We start from the raw sequence: 17,264 nt of genomic DNA, 5'->3' as shown, positions 1-17,264 counted from the left end.
TTTTGCACGTCGACTCTCAGGCAGCAGTACACGTTTCCTCCTGTTAGATGATAAACAGCATGAGCCGTGGGACCGAGGGACAGGAGGAGAGAAAAGGAGGAAGAGGAGGATGCTGATGAAGAGCCAGCGCTGCTCCACCTCTTCTCTGCAGCAGCGCGTCGAGTCCCTACAGCGCCACATTGACATCCTGCGAAGTGCCAAGAAAGAGGCTCTGCTCTCAGCCGGAGAGCTGCGAAGGGCCAATGAGATGATCACATCACAGCTCAACACACTCACTGAGAAACTCCGCAGCAGCAAGCAGCAAACACAGGTAACTGGGGAGGAATAAGCAGATGTGCAAAGGGAAAAGGGCAGTTCTGTTTGGAAATGTCTTATTACCAAGTTTGTTTTTTTCTTTTTTTAGGGGCATTTTTTTATTTTTTATTCAGTAGTGAGAGTGTAGTTGTACCTAATGAGTAAACTTCATCCAAACCAAAGCACTTTTTGTCAATTCTTCCTCTGGTTTATTATTTTTTAGCCAATTATCTGTTTGTTTGTCAACATATCCCAAAAATTCCTTCTCTCACACATAGTGAGAGTGGCTATAACTCAGTGGGTTGAGTGGCTGACCTCCGGTTAGTGGGTTGGTGGTTCAGCTTCCAGGTTTCTCAGCTATTGTTTCTTTCATCAAAATAGCAAACCTAACTCTAAAAAGGTAGTTTTGGAGATCGCAAGATACTTTTTTCTGCCATACAGGAACTATAAGCCCAAATCTGAATTCTTCCCCTACCACTACATTTATCCCTTCAAATGGACCAATAGAGTCTTCAAATTTAGGCGTCATTTTCCACTTGTCATTAATAGTAGTCGGTTAGCTATGTTACCGCGGAGCTGCTAGTTCTCGGAAATACATATTTGTTTAATAACTTTTAAAAGGTCGTGCCATAAAAAAAGGTCAATACTTAGATTTAAATCTAAACTTTTGTGCTTCACAGCACACCCACGAAAAGCTTATCCTCCGCGGCACAGCGCAATGCGATTCATCCTTACGAGGGTTAACCCTTTAAAAAAAACTACTTCAGACACCCCTACCCCTTTAAATGACCCCACAAACGGAGGGGTACGGAGAAGCTGTAGGGGAATTTGTACATTCACACTGCCTTAAGCAAAGTAATTTTAAAGCAACCACTTCCAATGAAAATTCGATGTTAGCGTGCATAAATGCGTGTTTTGGGATTCCGTGTTCAAAACTCTGGCGCTCATGCATCGCTATGCAAATTTCAACAACCGTTTTTGGGATCTACGGGAAATGTACGGCCATTGAATGACCATTGTGAGGTAAATCAGGATGAACTTTAACGAATCAGGGATTTGGTAGTGACATATGGATGGCGTCCCCTTTAATTTACCAAAGTGGTAACTGTTTGAAGAAGAATTAAATAATTGCAGTTTGTGTCCGGCTGGATTTAAACAATGACAAGACTTTGATATATTGTAATAGAGCTGTGAAAGAAAAAGATCACAAGATTTTCACGGCTTCGACATTTCGCACCTAGCCTCTTCCATCTTCAAATGGCGGACTAGTGAACAGTAGAAAAATAGGAATCCCTTCCCTGGTCATCCAGTGTGAACCCCATGGGCTAAGTGTGCCTCCGAGAACCTCCATTTTGTGGATTTTTGAACTCCGCATACCAGGTGTGTCCGTAGCTTATGGCTCATTTGTTTTAAATAAAACTCCCTTTTTTATTCAGTTCTTTCTGTAGATGCAAATGAACACACACACTTCAAAAGCTGCATTTAACTTAGATGCTCATTATTGCTAAAGCTAAAAGTTAAATTCAAGCAAAGCTCCAACCAGCACAGACCCACAGGACACATGTCTAGGTGCATGTTTTCATCTGAATGGTTTGGTGCAAAATAGTACAAATGTAGTATTGTGGAGTTGTACACAAAGGTCATAGTGCATCTTTCATAAAGTTGCTGCCTAGGAAGTGGTCCTTGTCTATCCAGGCATCTGATTGCTAAAACCCAACGAGACCTTAGACTCAGAACAGCAGCATAGGCACACGTGGACGCTCACACACAAACTCTCACTGTGTTGAGTGAATGAGTGGACAGAGGGGGAATTGTTGTCTTCCTCTTTGTTTCCTCTTTCCTCGTGCAGTATTAATGCCACTCCACTACAGAAAGTTGGTGCTGACTGACTGGTCAAAGCTAGGTCTTGTTTCCCTCTCTGGAAAGGGCAAGAGGTGATGGACTCTGGACTTGTTCCAGCCGGTCCCGGCCAAGTCTCTAACTAAAACTCTCTGCTTGTAATTGGCTTAGGACAGCCTCCACAGGGGCCATCATGTGAGAGGTAGCATGGCAGTTTCACAGAGACTTGTTTGTGTGGCTTTGTCTCCTGATCTTTCAGCCATTCTGTCCTTTTTGCTTCCTTCTTTGCCCATTGTGCTCATTAACTCAAGTTTGTTTTTCTTTCTCCTGATTGGTATCTTTTAGTTAACTTCATAGACAAACAGAAATAAGTATGCCCTATAATGATCATATTTACATAGGTGTTGAATAAAATATTTCAAGCTCTTTAAAAGTTTGTCTTTTTCTAGAAACAAAGCTAAAATTATATCAAATAACTTGAGACAATATTTAAACATAAATATGTTTAAACTGAGAAATGTTTTTAAGAAAACCTTCTGCAAGTTTTAAAATAGTTGGGTGAGTATCCCATGATGCATCACATTTTCTTTTCAGGACATCATGGCACCAAGGTTATCCATTCCTGCAGTTTTGGTGATTGCATTTAGTCCTATTCTTGTGTGCTAGAAGTCATTGTTGCTGAGCAGTTTGTTTGTTTTCTTCCATCTGTGAATATTATTATTATTTTTTTTCGTTCGAAATATTCTTTAAACTAAATTAAACATCGGTGTGTTCTCTTGTAGTTTTGATAGTTCCTCAGTTTTTATTTTCTATGAAACTTTAAAATAATACATTCTTAAATAAATTCTGGTTGTTTTTTTATTCTTGCCTACTTGAAATACATGACTTCTAAAAGTTGTAGATCTTGCTATACTAGTTCTGTTTATTCTCTTGATGTATTGTTCATTCCTCTACCTTTCACACCACCTTTTCTGAGCCTTTTTCACTTCATTGGGATACTGTTAAGCAAACTAATACCTTAATGAGCATCAGGAATACATTTGTTTAAGACTTAAAGTTTCAGATAAAGAGTGTCTTTTGAATAACTGTCTATACAGAGACCTTTGGTGGTGCAAATATTCAAATCCAAAATTGTTTTTTGGATTAACTTTTTCATCTGTGAACATATGATCTAATACATTACTCTATGTGATTTTTTTTCTTGAGGAAAAAATACAGTAGCTTTAGAATAAGAGTTCTGATTTGGGAAAAAGGTATACACTCAAAGAAGAAGATGTACCTGCTTGTTATTCTGTTCCAAGTATAACAGATGAGTAAAGGCTCCATTCACGCACAAATAAGACCAGGACTATTTGGTAGCTTTAGATATTCTTACCCTAAATCGTAAAACCGCAACTTCTGACATTACCTCCCAAGTTCACTAACCTTATCTTTGTAAGTGGGATCTGTCCTGCCCTCTCCTAACATTTTAGTGTCAGGGATTATAACAGGATTAAGCAGATGAAACGGGTATAATATCAGAAAGAAAAGCTGCACATATCATTTAAAACTGATAAGGGCTTAGGCTAATGTTTAAAAATCTGGCTTGAAGGAATAGCTAATGTTCTTAGGCAATTATGAACTTAGATGGCACACCATGAATAAATGGTCTATTAATGAACTTATGTCATAAATAAGGTGCACCAAACTATAATGCAATGTACACACCAGACACGTGATGTGTGTTAAAGACGCATTAAATTGACATTCTTGACCGTGCTTTTAGCGTAGGATGTTCACACTGGACTGTCGCTTCTCGATACTAATGCATGTACCTACAATTGGAAGAGGCTTGATGCAAATGTTGAAGCAGCATAAATCTTGCTCCAGGCTTTTTCTTTCACACCTCTATTGCGACATATAAAATACTTAATATCATGAAATTCTAGCCAATCGCAAACTGCGAAAATTAATTTCTCCTTGAAATTTTAGATGGTTGGTACTTCCAGCGCTACCCACAGGTCACTTCCAAATCAGAGTCCCTGATTGGTCATCGTTCAGCTGGGTTAAGTTTTGATGGGCTTACACTGGCTGCAAATTTTGTGTATAGAGCCCAAAAAGAACAGACTTAACTTGCATAGCGATGCGTGAACACAAGAGTTTTATAGCCTGGAACACATGCATATGCATGTGTTTACATAGTCTTTTCATTAGAAGTAGCAGCATAAGCGCATGTTTTGGAACCATGTGTGAAAGTCCAGTCAGACAGCAATAATTTTAGAACTTGTTTGTAACCAGCGCTTTCTCACTCCCAACTCGTCATCTATGGACATATGGTTCGGGCCCCCTCGCGTCACTTTTTGGGTGTCCCCGACTTGTCATTTTTTGACGTGCTGGCTGTTCCCCTTAAATCATGGGTCCCCAACCTCTGGGCCACAAACCAGTACCAGTCTGAGGGCTGCTTGGTACCAGACCAAAGGTAGTGAAAAAATGTGAACACTAATCAGTGGTACGACCGCAACCCTTAGGATGGGGACCGCTACTCTAACCTGGTATTGGTAACCTAAGCTGGAACCGGTTCCGCGTCCATTACCATGTCCCGAGAGTTGGGGACCCAACAGCCAGCACATTAAAAAAACAACAATCTGCACGTCAAAAAAGGACAAGTTGGGGACACCCAAAAGGTGAAAAAGTGACATGGAGAGAGTGCAAACTACTCATATATGACGAGTTGGGATTGAGAATGTGTAGTTGTAACACACTAAATGCTAGTCACGTCAGAAGCATTAGCCGCTTCAGTTTGCAACATATAAAAAAAGACTGATACCACTATAACAAATGTTTAGGTGACTGCGTGAACTCCCAACTATGTTGGCAACACATAAAAGAAACACAGTCCAAAGCCACTATATTAGTGGTGTTAGCCAAATAACAGCCAACCAAACATTTAGAAAGAGCGCCATGTTCCTTTCAAAATCACGTTGACATCTCTTAACACAACCGGAATTAATCTACGTAAAAAGCACTCCAAATTATAGGTGCATATTTTTTTTTTTTATTAAGGCTTTTAAGTTCCCCTTATTGTTTGTAAAATGTGGTTCTTCTAAAAATGTCAGTCTACTTTAGAATGCAAGCTTGAAAAAAGTACTCTAAATTTTATTACCTATACTTGTACATGTTTAATGAAGAAAAAAAGAATGAATCTAATGTATTTTAGCACAAGGCATTTTTTTTCATTCCTATATTTGCATGTTCAGCTTACTAACGATTTCTTCCAATGTCATGAGTGAGACAAGAGAAGTGGTGGTGTCATCTCTCCTCTTCTAATTGAAGGGCCAGTATATCCGTTTATGTCCGTGTCGTCTCTCACCGGGGCTGAAAATGGCCTCTGAAAATCAAAGCGCGTCTTCCAGGAAGCGTCATCAATGCCTCTCTTAATTCTTTTCAGCGCTGCCACCGAGGCCATAGCCCCACTTTTCATTCTCTACACCTCCCTCCCTCACCCTCTCTGGGGACGTGGCATGTGTGTCTTCAGCAGAGCAGAGGAAACCTAAAACAAGAGGGATTCTATTAAAAGGTGTCAGCCAGCAACCAGATATCAATAACCTCCATGTATGCAGAGCATAGAGCAAACCCCTGGGAATCTGTGGTTTCACTTGTGTGTGCATGTGTGTTTTCCATGTGTGTGGCATATATTACAATGTATCATGTCTCCTATTTGTGCCATTAAGCATACTTGATTTTTAAGATGATACCATATCAGCTAATTGTTGCAATATTGAGCCAGAGTTATAGTAGTGTGATTTTATTTAATATTTCCTAAAAAGGTGAGATTTTTGTAAAATGTTTATTCCCATATATTTGCCCCGCATAATGTGGTTGATACTATTTTTATCAGAATTACTGTGACACTGTAAATTACACCCAATGAGGTCAGATGGTTATAATTCATCAATCTAAACCCAACCGCTCAATGTGTGCTGGACTTGCAAAGTTCTTACTGATCCTTGCAGAATTGCTTTCTTATTGCATGATAGACAGTTAATCTAAAAGCCTGCTGGTAATATGATATATTGTGTCTCTTAACCTGCAAATAAAAATTATATATATTCTAAAATAAGGTCCTAAAATACATTAGAATTATTTTTTTTTTATATACAAAATTGTAATTAATGCTATTAGAAAGTAGACATCAAGACGAGCTCAATACCAAATATTCCAAGGTATTTTTTTCTTTTATCTGACAATGTAAATGCAGGTATTACTATGTTTATTTCCCTTAATTTCAAACCTAAAAGTCACTAATTCAGAATGTGTTTTTACACTATTGTATATATTTTGTGCATCTTTGCATTCTATGTAAGGACATAAGTGAATGTGTTATATAAGCGAAGTTATTTAACTAATTATTTAACATGTGTCATTTCATTCCTCTGTTTATCCCAGTCTCCATTGCTTTTCCATTCGATACATACAGATAAAAAAAAGCGTGTTTCTATTTTTTATGGTGTGAAAAAGTTAAGTGTTTTCACCAACATGTGGTGTCTGTCGGTTAATTTGCAGAAGCTGACCTCTGACCTGGCTGGTGTGGAGCAGCAGAAAAAAGTTTTGGAGATGGAGTTGGAACAGTGGAAGCGGATCACATTACCCCCACAAACTTCACCGGCTGCACCGGTAAACACTGAGTGCCATGGCAAAACTTTGCCTGCCTCTGCTAACCTTGGCCCCAAGAGCCTGGAGGCTGAGGTCAAACAACTTCAGGGCAGGCTTAAGGTTGGTATTTTCACAACTGTTGTCAGAGTTGCAGCGTTTCTTTATTTTTCACAGATAAATCCAGACTAATTGCATACATTAATGTAATAATAATATGTAATTTAGTATTGATAACTGAATAAATATATATTACTATAACTTTTATAAGTAGATGGCTTGCAAAAAAAAAAAAACTCAAATTAGCCTCAAAAATGTTTGTTGCACACAGTGCTTTAACAAGCTAGGCAACTGAAAAATAGAAAATTTGGGGTAATATGTAAAGTAAAAATATTTATTTTTAAAAATTTTAAAACTAGTTTTCTATTATATAGTTTCTGCAGAGCGGCAGGAGCTCAAAAGAAATTTACCTCTGAGTTGTGGTTGGGTCAGTTGGTGTGGAGCAACCCCGCTCCCCTTCCCCTCCCCGTCGCTGATAGTTCTGGTTCTGGTTAAGCGGAGTGTATAGTGGCCCGCCCAGTGTATTTTTAATATCACAAATAAGCTCTTTTTTCATCTGCTCTCGAATCACAATGATTTTAACAAAGACATACTCAGAAATGCAATTTTGATTTTAATTTTCTTTTTACATAAAATTTAAAGTCCCATTGGTTGTCATACACTTAAATGTGACTCATTCCCTGGGGAAGTGGTGAGCTGCAGACACAGCTGCGCTCTTGAACCATTTAGTGGTTTAACCTCCCAATCCAACCCCTTAATGGTGAGTGTCAAGTAGGGAGGCACCTGGTCCCACGTTTAGTCTTTAGTATCACTCGACCTGGATTTGAACTCTTGGCCTTCCAGTCTCAGGACAAACACTCTACTACAGGGCCACCGAGCTGTCCCCCATCATGAGAAAAATACCACAAGAACTTGTTAAAAACACAAAAAACCTTTATTTCCATTAAAGTGGGTCTTTCAAGACTAAAAGTTGTCAGCATTTGTAAAAGTTTTACTTTTTTGTGTTTAAGAACACAAGTTGAGGCTTTGACTTCCTGCTGCCTGAAGTTACGTGAGATTTCAACATTTGATAGTATTTCAGAGAAACTGTTAAGAAAGATGAGAAATGAGGAGTCGGGTTATTGCAGTGCCCCTACATCATGGGGGGGGAGTGCACCACACAGCATTATCACCCTCTCAGCAGCCAGCTCATCAGTGTCACAAAACAGATTGCTGCTGTCGTTACGTCTGAGGAAGTCATGGCAGGTGACAGCTTGAAAGGGAGGTGAAGACACGCAATGGGGGTGCACCCTCTGAGTGAGCACATTTTCAAAAGCTGGTGCCTTTCAATAGAGGTAGGGGCCACCTAAAGGGAAGTTGACGTAGTTATTTAAATCTGCTATCATTGTCTAATGAATTAAAATTACCCTATTATTTAATATTTTAAAAATATAATTATGTTGTTTGAAACGATATTTTATTTTAGAAGATGTTAGTGTCTATTGACGTTTTCCGATCATTACTATCAAAAATGTATCATCAGTGCGCCTCCTTTAGGATTTTCCGCCCTCTCTCTGTAACTATAATGAGGAGGCATGCTGTGCTTGACCTGCCATTACCTGTGTCATGAACAAACCTCTCCACCTCCTATCGCACACATTAATGAACACACGTAACATGTGCCCTCTCCCTAGAGTGCGAGTGCTGAGGTCACACGGCAGATGGCCGCTAACAAAGCCCTGCGCGGCCAACTCCAAGAAAAGGACGAAAAGCTCTGCCAGCTTCAAGACAAGTTAGTGTCACGCCTTTATCTTCATTACTTCAACTTTTTCTCTTTTTTTAAATTTTTTTTTTTACTTGTTCTCTGGAGAACCTGTTTTTTTATGTTGTTGCTCCCCATTTTTCCGTCTTTGTCTCCCAGCGTTTCTGCATGCAAGTGTATGCGAGCACTCGGAGACTCGGCTCTCATCCGCAGTGTTTGATTCCACCATGTGGCAGCACTCCATGCGCTGCACTCCACTTCCACATGCGTCTCCTCCCCGTGATTCACTAGCGAATGCATGCGCGTCCTGACGGACGAGTGAATAACAACCAAAGGAAGCGGTTATGCGTGCACATGTGTGCATGTGGGTGTCTTTTGTGTCATGTAGTTTTGGAGATGAGAATGTGGGTTGCTGATGAGGAATGCTGATCAAAGCAGCGTATTGATTCTTTCTGTGCTGCAGAAAAAGGACCATTTTGGCCCATGACACTAAAACCTACACAGCAGCACTCTGGCCTGCGGGCCACAAGCCCCAATGAGTTACACAGTTCACTCAAAGCAGCGCTTGCTGTCTTACTAATGCATAGTAATACATAATCCACTGAGGGAAACTGTTGAGATCTCGACTACATTTTTTATCTGAACTGATAAAAAGGTAAAAAAGAAAAAAAAAGCAGAAACAACTTGGCTTTCCTCTCTCTCATCGTCTTTGTCTTGTATGCTCTGTCCTCTGCCTGCTAGTCTCAATAATGCATCCTGGGCATGTGTACTATCACAGTGGATATGTGTTTGTGCGTGACCAAGGCATTGAGGATCACAACTCGACAGACTGAGCATCCCTTAGCTCTGGCTGTGCGACCGCCTCAGCCTCTGCTTTAGCTCTTGTCACACACTCAGTCATGCACACACACTCTCACACACACACACAAGTATCTTCTGGTCTACCACTCCATTTGCCTCCATGGAGGGATCCCTTCTCAGAATGAAAGACATGTCTAGACATCTCTGAAATATAAATCTCAGCACACACACGGGGAGCAAGGCTGCTTCGCCTTAAAGAAGAGAAGGGGGGAAAAAAAGAAATGAATTTCAAAGTACACCGGCATGTCCTCAGTCAATATCCGGCACTATGGCCCTGCCTTATTTATGAAGCTGCTTCTTTCATCTTTAGCCCCGTTGTCTATCAGCCACATGAAACATCCACCCGCACCTCGATCTTAACAACATACACAGAAAAGTCAGCTTTCGCCCTCTCTTACGCACACACACACTTCACACCACTGACTGTTATCATTACAATACACGCATGTTTGATGAACGATATTGCCAACAAGCTTAGAACAAAGGGAACAAACGGTCGAGTGATCGGGATATAGTTTGAGGTTCTCTTTCTTTCCACTCACGCTCATAAATAGGAATCACTAGCTCCAGAAGAAGCCTCATATATCCTCCATTCTTTTTTATCCTCTATTCTTTTTGGGGAGACCAGAACATCTAAAATAAATGTTGTCGATCTAATTGCCATTAGCATTGGGGCAGAGGGAGCTGCTGGGGTTCTTATTGCTGCTCTCCGTCTTTAAGTCAACACCAGACAGTCATCTGAAAGGTTCAATATGGGTTTTCTCATTAATGGCCAAATCCATTGGGTAACCAGCTAGCGCTACTAACCCCCCTCCAAAGTCCCCAGGCTAGACTCCTCTCTCATTTAATTTAATGTCACTCCAATAGGACAAGCTCGCACTTATTTAACCAGTCCACCCTCAGGCAGTCGTGCACCTAGAGAGGCAGGGACATTTACACATACGAAAGCGTTTGCTGCAGCATTGCGTCATCTGTTTATATAAAGCATGCACAACCTAATGTGTGCGCCACAAAATCTTTGATATTTGAAAAAAAAAAAAAAAAACAGCAAAACTGCTTAATTAGCTGCATTCTTATGATCTTTATTCTATTTGTTCCAGTTCCCCCGAGGTATCGACGATGAAAATTCCTTATATGTGCTTTTATGAAAACAGAATAAAACATGTTAACATTCTTGGGCTACTTAAAAGAAGGCCTGGGTGTAGAACTTAGAATAATAAACATGTTTGCACAGCGGGTTACTTAAATAAGAAGTGACACGTCGCTCTTGTTTTCCGCTGTTAACAAGTGAAAGCTTCTAAAGACTCGTCTCAGCAGTCCTCTTTTTTTGAGGAGATTCCTCATCTAAATGGTCCCTTCCAAGCAAAGTGTCCCCACTGATGTGTTTTGCTATGACTGCCATAAGGCTGAGTTGAAGATAATAAACATTTAAATGCTTGATTACAGTCTCTAAAGTAATGTCACTGCTGATTCGACATACTGTTTATCAAAAAGGGCTCCCCAGCCGCACTTAAAGCAGCATTCCCTGCCAGAGCCCTTGTGCTAATATATGCCAGTTAGAATTATATATGCATCCCTATTTCACACCCCTCCACTTACCCAAGCAGCATGCCAGTGTATTTAGTTGTCATAATGAGCTGTCATGCCTGATGTACCGCATGGGGACAGTGTGGCTGCCAGATTTGTGTGTGTGTGTGTTTGTGTGGATCTTCTATGGACATAATTGCTTTCTCAAAAGCTATTTTTTTTCACACAAAAGCATTATTATCCAATCAAGAATCTGATACAGTCAATATGCATAGACTTTTACTCCCACATATTTATGTTTTTTGGTATTTGCATCCCCGTGTCTGCTGTTAGGATGAGCCACTCAGACCGAGATGTCAACATGAAACGGCAGCTGGTGGAGGACTTGAAGACAAGACTGAAGTTTCTGCAGGAGATGGAGAAAAGTTACCGGGGACAAGTGGAAGAGCTGGAGAAGAAGGTACTCACACTCTGCTCATCCTATGCTAGTAAGCAGAGTTTGTTAAGGTCTTTCTCAAAACGTAGAGGGAAAATGTTGACTGTGAATGGCATTTATTTTTAGAAAAATGGCTCCTACAGACTGGACTGCTGTAACAGTTTTCCTTCTGATCTTATTGAAAAGGCTCATTCAGTCCTTAATCTGGCAACTAGTTTTCATTTTTTAATTGATTTAAAAGAACTGCTTAAATTTTATACCTATCAGACCTTCTTGGTATCCAGAAATAATCAGCTGATGAAGTCAGAAGCTGCAATTAGGAATGACACTGCCCATGAATGGAGCCAGCTTTCCAATGTTGCATTCAATTAAAAACTTTCCTCCTTTATGCTCCTGCTCAAATGTTTGTTTACTTCTTTTCTCCTATATGCTACAAAATGTTTCTGTAAAGCAGCTCAACTTGCATCTGTTTCTAAAATGTGCCATGCAAATAAATTAGTTTTGCTTTGCCTCCATCTGGTGCAAATAACATTTTAAACAGAATATGAAGTAAATGTGCATGTTTTTGTATTTTTGTGAAGCTTAATGTTTATTGTATGCGCAAGAAAAGGTATTGCATGATCTTTTATCATTTTCATTGACCTAGAGTAATTGATAATCAATTTAACTTGTGTTAAACTTCTCTAATAGATTTAAGTGTACTGACTTATTTGTAACAATATAACAGTAAACAATTTAGTTGAGGTTTTAGTTTTTTTTTTATGCTGACTTTTCCTTTTTTTATTGATCTAACTTAAATTATTTTTAAATATATTTATTTTTCTTAACTGACAGGTAAAGTCTTTATCAGAGGAAGCCACCAACAGGAAATCCTTCATTGAATCTCTAAAGAGAAGATTAAATGTTGCAATAGCAGAGAAAAGCCAATGTGAAGGTTCCTGTGCAAAACTGAAAGAGGATCTTGGGAAAAAGGTAAAAAAAAACAGACAAAAGCATAACCCTAGCTTTTTTAGGTTGTATTGTTTAATGTTAAGTTTTTGCAAATTATTATCAAAATACACTAAAGTTAGTGTTCAACAGTTGCCTAGTGGCACTTCTCACGGTGGTATGGACATTTTCTTCATTAAAAATCACTTCATATAATTTTCTTTGTATTTAGTTATATTAATTTTACACATTAAGACTATCTGAATGCGTAGAAGCTGATTAGTTTAAAATAATTGTGTTTAGTATTGCTTATTTCAATCTCTTTGATATGAAACATGTAAATCAAATACTTAGTTGTCTTAATGGATTAATTGTTCTTTCAAATAATTATTTAAGTAAAGAAACTTGAAGTTTTTTTCTGTTTTTGACTCCTGTTGAAATCAGACAACTTACCCCAGCTGTGCATTTTATTAAACAGGAGCAGCGCATTCAAGCCCTGCAGTCTCGCGTAGAAGCCGGTGCTGAAGCTTTGGCTGCCTTAGAAAAGACAGCCCATGAGCAAATGGAGGGCTTGACCCAGCAGAGCTCCAACACCATTGCCAAGCTTCAGAGACAGCTTGGCCAGAACTCCTCCCATCTGGAGCAGCTTCATTGTTTCATTAAGGTACTGCAGTAAAAGAAAAAGTGCACACTTTGTATGTTGTTTCCATTAAGTCTTGTAAATATAGCAGAACCCTGTCAACATCATCTGCTGACTGGTTCTTTCTTTCAGATTTGGCTGTGTAAGAAGTATAAGTACTTTGCGGTTTCACTTTGCTCTAAAATTAATATAGAAAAATGTTTTGTAGAATGTAATGGCCTAATGTAACTGTAAAGGTCTTGTTAAAGACACAGCCGTTCTATGCAATTTTAGCCAAAAATTAAAAAAAACTGTGACGTTTACTTGGACAAAGTTTCTGTAGAGCGGCAGAAACTGAGTTGTGGGCGGGAGCATCGGTGTGGACTGCCCCACTCCTCTTCTCCTTCCTGTAGCTAAGAGCTTGGCGCAGGGAGCTTGAGGCACACCCAGTGTATTTTCTATGCCACAAATAAGCCCCTTTTCAAATTGTGTTTTTTTGTCTGATCCTTATTTATAACAATTTGAATAAAAAATAATCAAAAATACAATTTGAGCTTAATTTTTCAAATATTCTCCTCCATTATTAGAAGATATATATCACAAGAATATGTTAAAAACATCAAAGACATAGTTTTCATCGGAGTGAGTTTTTAAACCAGTGTGAGAATATGAATTTAAAAATATAATCTTTAAAAATATTTTTATTTTATTTTTTTTTTTAGGTCTTTTTATTTTTAAAATGTACAACCTATGGGTCTTCCTTCGGTGGCTATCACAGGAATCAACAAACATCCATACATTTTTCTGACCTGCTTTGTTAAGCTCTCATTTCGCTGCTGACAAAAACAGGAACATCTTAAGTATTTTAGTTAATGCTTTAGACCAGTAGGTTTAATTTTTTAATTTTTATTTTTCACTTTTGCCATCCCTTTGTTTGATAATGGTTCTAAATGATTTCATATGAATGCTCAGGCTAGGTTGGACTTTGCAGAGTATTGTGTCTTGATTATTGTAAACCATAAAAAGTTGGTCTTATAAAAACCAACACAGTGTGGTATATGAACCAGTTTAATTTGTTGCATGCAAATATTAAGGTCGCATATTCTACAAATTCTCTGAATGTTCACTTTTTGGTTAATTTTTCTCATGAACTCTTTCTTGCTGTCATTTTCAAATTCATAACTTATTGGCAGCATATGATTAGAGGAGAAAGCCCATAAGAAAGCAGACAAAAAAAATCAAGAAGATGTCAAGGAGAAGGCTTGGAAGTAAGCTTTAGTAGAACATCATAAAACATGTCTGGTTAAGAATGAATGTTAAGCTTCAAGCTGAAATTGAATTCTTCCCATAAAAACCCAAAAAGATATTGGGAGAAACGTGTATTTTGGTGGGTTGAGCTGAAGAAGCTGAACATCCCCACCATCTGCTCTCAGCCTCTCATTCTTCAGAACCTCCCTGGCTCAACAGCCTGAGCCTCCTCTTTATCTCATCTTTGGCTGGAGGTGTGAAAACAGCTGCATAATCATCTGCCCTTCTCACCGGCTCCTCTTCAGAAATCAATTGCAGCAGGTGATTTGAGTTAACTTACAGTAACAAGGCTGCAACAATTATAAGTAACAAGATTTTAGCTAATGTCAGACCTGTCCTCAAGAAATATGACCGATCAAGTAGAGTTCTGCAGCATCTTTTCAATCTAAAGGAACAGATTCTACTGCTGAGGTCCTAAAGTTCTCACTTTTCACAATATTTGTAGGGACTATCCATAAACAGCAAACTTTCTTTTGTGGTTTAAATCTGAAGATGATTGAGATTACTCTCAAGTAACACTTGAGGCCTTGGTCACACAAGTACAGAGGGTTGACCCATACAAATACTGCAGGTTTTTGGATTATCTGAGCTCCCGGAGGATCATAGCCAGGAGCTGCTGCATCTTAAAGGGTGCGCAGGTGTGTCTGGCATATCCCTTGAGGCTCTTACGATCGCCTAAAGGGATGTCATGAAGAGGGAACATATGATTGTTGTATGTGTGGTAAGTGTATTGCAAAGTATTTGTAGGAATAATGAAAGTTATACGCACTTATGACATACGGGTGATTCTGTTGTACAGTTCCCTAATGCTATACGCAGTCATGAGTAAGGTGTGTGCACTGACTCCTTAACCCTTTAACACATGAGGCGGCGATGCTCCAGTGTTAAAGTTCTTTGACTTACAGCAGAGTGCGTGTTATTCAACATCTTAGGTATGAAAGGGTTAATGACCATGCGCCAATGCTGGATGTACGTTCAGTTCATCATGTCAGTCCCTTAGGATGCCCATGCTAACTACACTCTGCTAATTTCCTAATTTCTGCGTGCAATGGTTGCACACTTATCACATGACCAGTAGTAACCAACCCCTGGGGTAATGCATAGGACTTGTGGGGGACTGAAAAAAGAAAAAAAAATCCATACAAGTGTCTGCTTCTCATCTACTAATAAACCTCGTGCTATCTTATGGAGTCCAGATGACCCTACCCTTACATTGATGTGTGATTCCTCCCATGACAAAGGTGGACAGGGTTTTATGTCTGCCAGACTCCAGTGAAGATTAAAAAAATATTGAAAAAGAGAAGTTCAGCACGCTGTCTTGTGGGGTCCAGATGACCCCACTTTTAATGTAAACATGCTTAGGGCAGCATAAGGGTTACGTGTGTGCTACAACCAGTCTCCTGCAGCATCCCCGTAAACAAAAAAACAAAGGTTAGGAACATTTGTGCTCTATAATTTTACCGAGTGGTCTACCGTTCTAAAATTTTTGTCAGGGGCCCCCATGTCCCTCATACAAGTTTGACCTTTTTTTTTTTTTTTTTTTCAGGGCAATAGTCACAAGGCTTAAAAAAATATAGACACATAAAATGTCTTATGATCATTTTTCTTTTTAAAACTTGAAAAAAAAACAATTGACCATGGTGCTTTCAGTTCTACCTGTTGCTTGGCTTGACTTTTGAGTTTACATAATATTATTGACTATTGACCTGTTTCTACATTTAGATCTAATTATTTTTGATCAATTTAAAGACCCACTCCAATGAAAATTGTTTAGAAATTTTTGGATGATGGAGGGCACACTTTTCAAAAAAATAAGCCTTAAACTGTGTCATCCCTCCAGAAAATGTGGAAATAGTGTGAAGTCTAAAGCTACTATTAACTTTAAATAGGCTACAACATCAGCCTAAACGTTCACTATTGAGAGTGAACTTCTTCCTAAAATGTTTTCTGACTTCTCCTTTATCAGCTGACAGTAATAATTTACTTGTGAAAAATCACATTCTTGTTTTTCCAGCTCTGTTTGTGACAAACTTGAAAGGGAATTTCTAATGAACTCTTGCTGCTCTGCAGAAACTATGTCCTTAACTTAGAAAACAAAAGTCTTTTTTTTTCTTTATTTTGGCAGAAAATGGCTAAATCAAAACCAAAAGACCACAAGGAAAGATTTTACAAGAGAACAAAAGATGATCAGATTGGGACTTTGGGCAAATAAAGCATCAGAGAATTAACCAGCCTAAACAACTGTTAGCAAATGTTGCAGAACCTAAAATTAATGCATTATAATGCCATTTAAACATTGTTATGAGTCATATTAGCATAGTATGTGTATGTATGCAAGTTGTTTTTTATTTTTATTTTAGAAGAACCGATATGAGAATGCTATTGTGATTTGGGTTAAAGGAAGCAGCAATTATTGTTTTCTAGGCCTTATCCAACTTCTAGTTTTTGTCAACCTTTGTGAGTCTGCCAGAGCTTGATAAAGTCTTTGTGTCTCCTCTGCTCACGCTGACATGTGTCTACCAGAGTAGGAAAGGCCCTGGCAGATAGATATCCATTCCAGAGCTGCTGTCCACACACATACGATGACAAAAACTCTTTGCGATGCCAATCGTTTTTTGGAAAAGTTTCTAAAATTTGCTTTTTTTTTCTTGACTCATTTTGATTTGATTTTTATCCCCCGACCTCTGTCATCCAAGTGATGTTATGTTTACATATATCTGGGGTCAGATAGTGATAAAATGAAAGCTGCATGACACATCAAGGCTTATTCACAAAACACGTAAATAAATACTCATGCCTTGTATTAGTCTTCTCCTCCATTCCCATAACCCTAAGCTGTTGTGGCCATTTTGCTGTTGTTGAGGATTCACATCATTGTTTGTCTCCCTCTGGCTCTTGTGATCCCCTATAAGAACACCAAGCCCTTTGATTGGACTGGCTGACGTCCGGAGGAGATTTACTCTTGTCATGTATTGATCAGGACCGGAGGGCTGCATGTGTGCTAGTGCATGCGTGTAGATGTG

The 17,264-nt window shown here is 38.9% G+C and overlaps 1 protein-coding gene across 1 annotated transcript in view; it reads left to right on the top strand.

Annotated features, from left to right (window-relative positions):
• The window catches only part of cntln (centlein, centrosomal protein), a 96,899-nt gene that overhangs the window by 59,603 nt on the left and 20,032 nt on the right, over nt 1-17,264 (top strand). Inside the window, exons 19-24 of the mRNA XM_024290107.2 lie at nt 48-310; nt 6,676-6,885; nt 8,496-8,593; nt 11,285-11,411; nt 12,222-12,359; nt 12,793-12,978. Coding sequence (XP_024145875.1) covers nt 48-310; nt 6,676-6,885; nt 8,496-8,593; nt 11,285-11,411; nt 12,222-12,359; nt 12,793-12,978 — 1,022 coding nt within the window. The remainder of the gene's footprint in view (nt 1-47; nt 311-6,675; nt 6,886-8,495; nt 8,594-11,284; nt 11,412-12,221; nt 12,360-12,792; nt 12,979-17,264) is intronic.

The sequence above is a fragment of the Oryzias melastigma genome, linkage group LG1, assembly GCF_002922805.2.
Source record: "Oryzias melastigma strain HK-1 linkage group LG1, ASM292280v2, whole genome shotgun sequence".
In the NCBI taxonomy this organism is placed as follows: Eukaryota; Metazoa; Chordata; class Actinopteri; order Beloniformes; family Adrianichthyidae; genus Oryzias; species Oryzias melastigma.
Note: the sequence above shows the minus strand (reverse complement) of the source record. Positions and strands in the feature narration are given on the sequence as shown.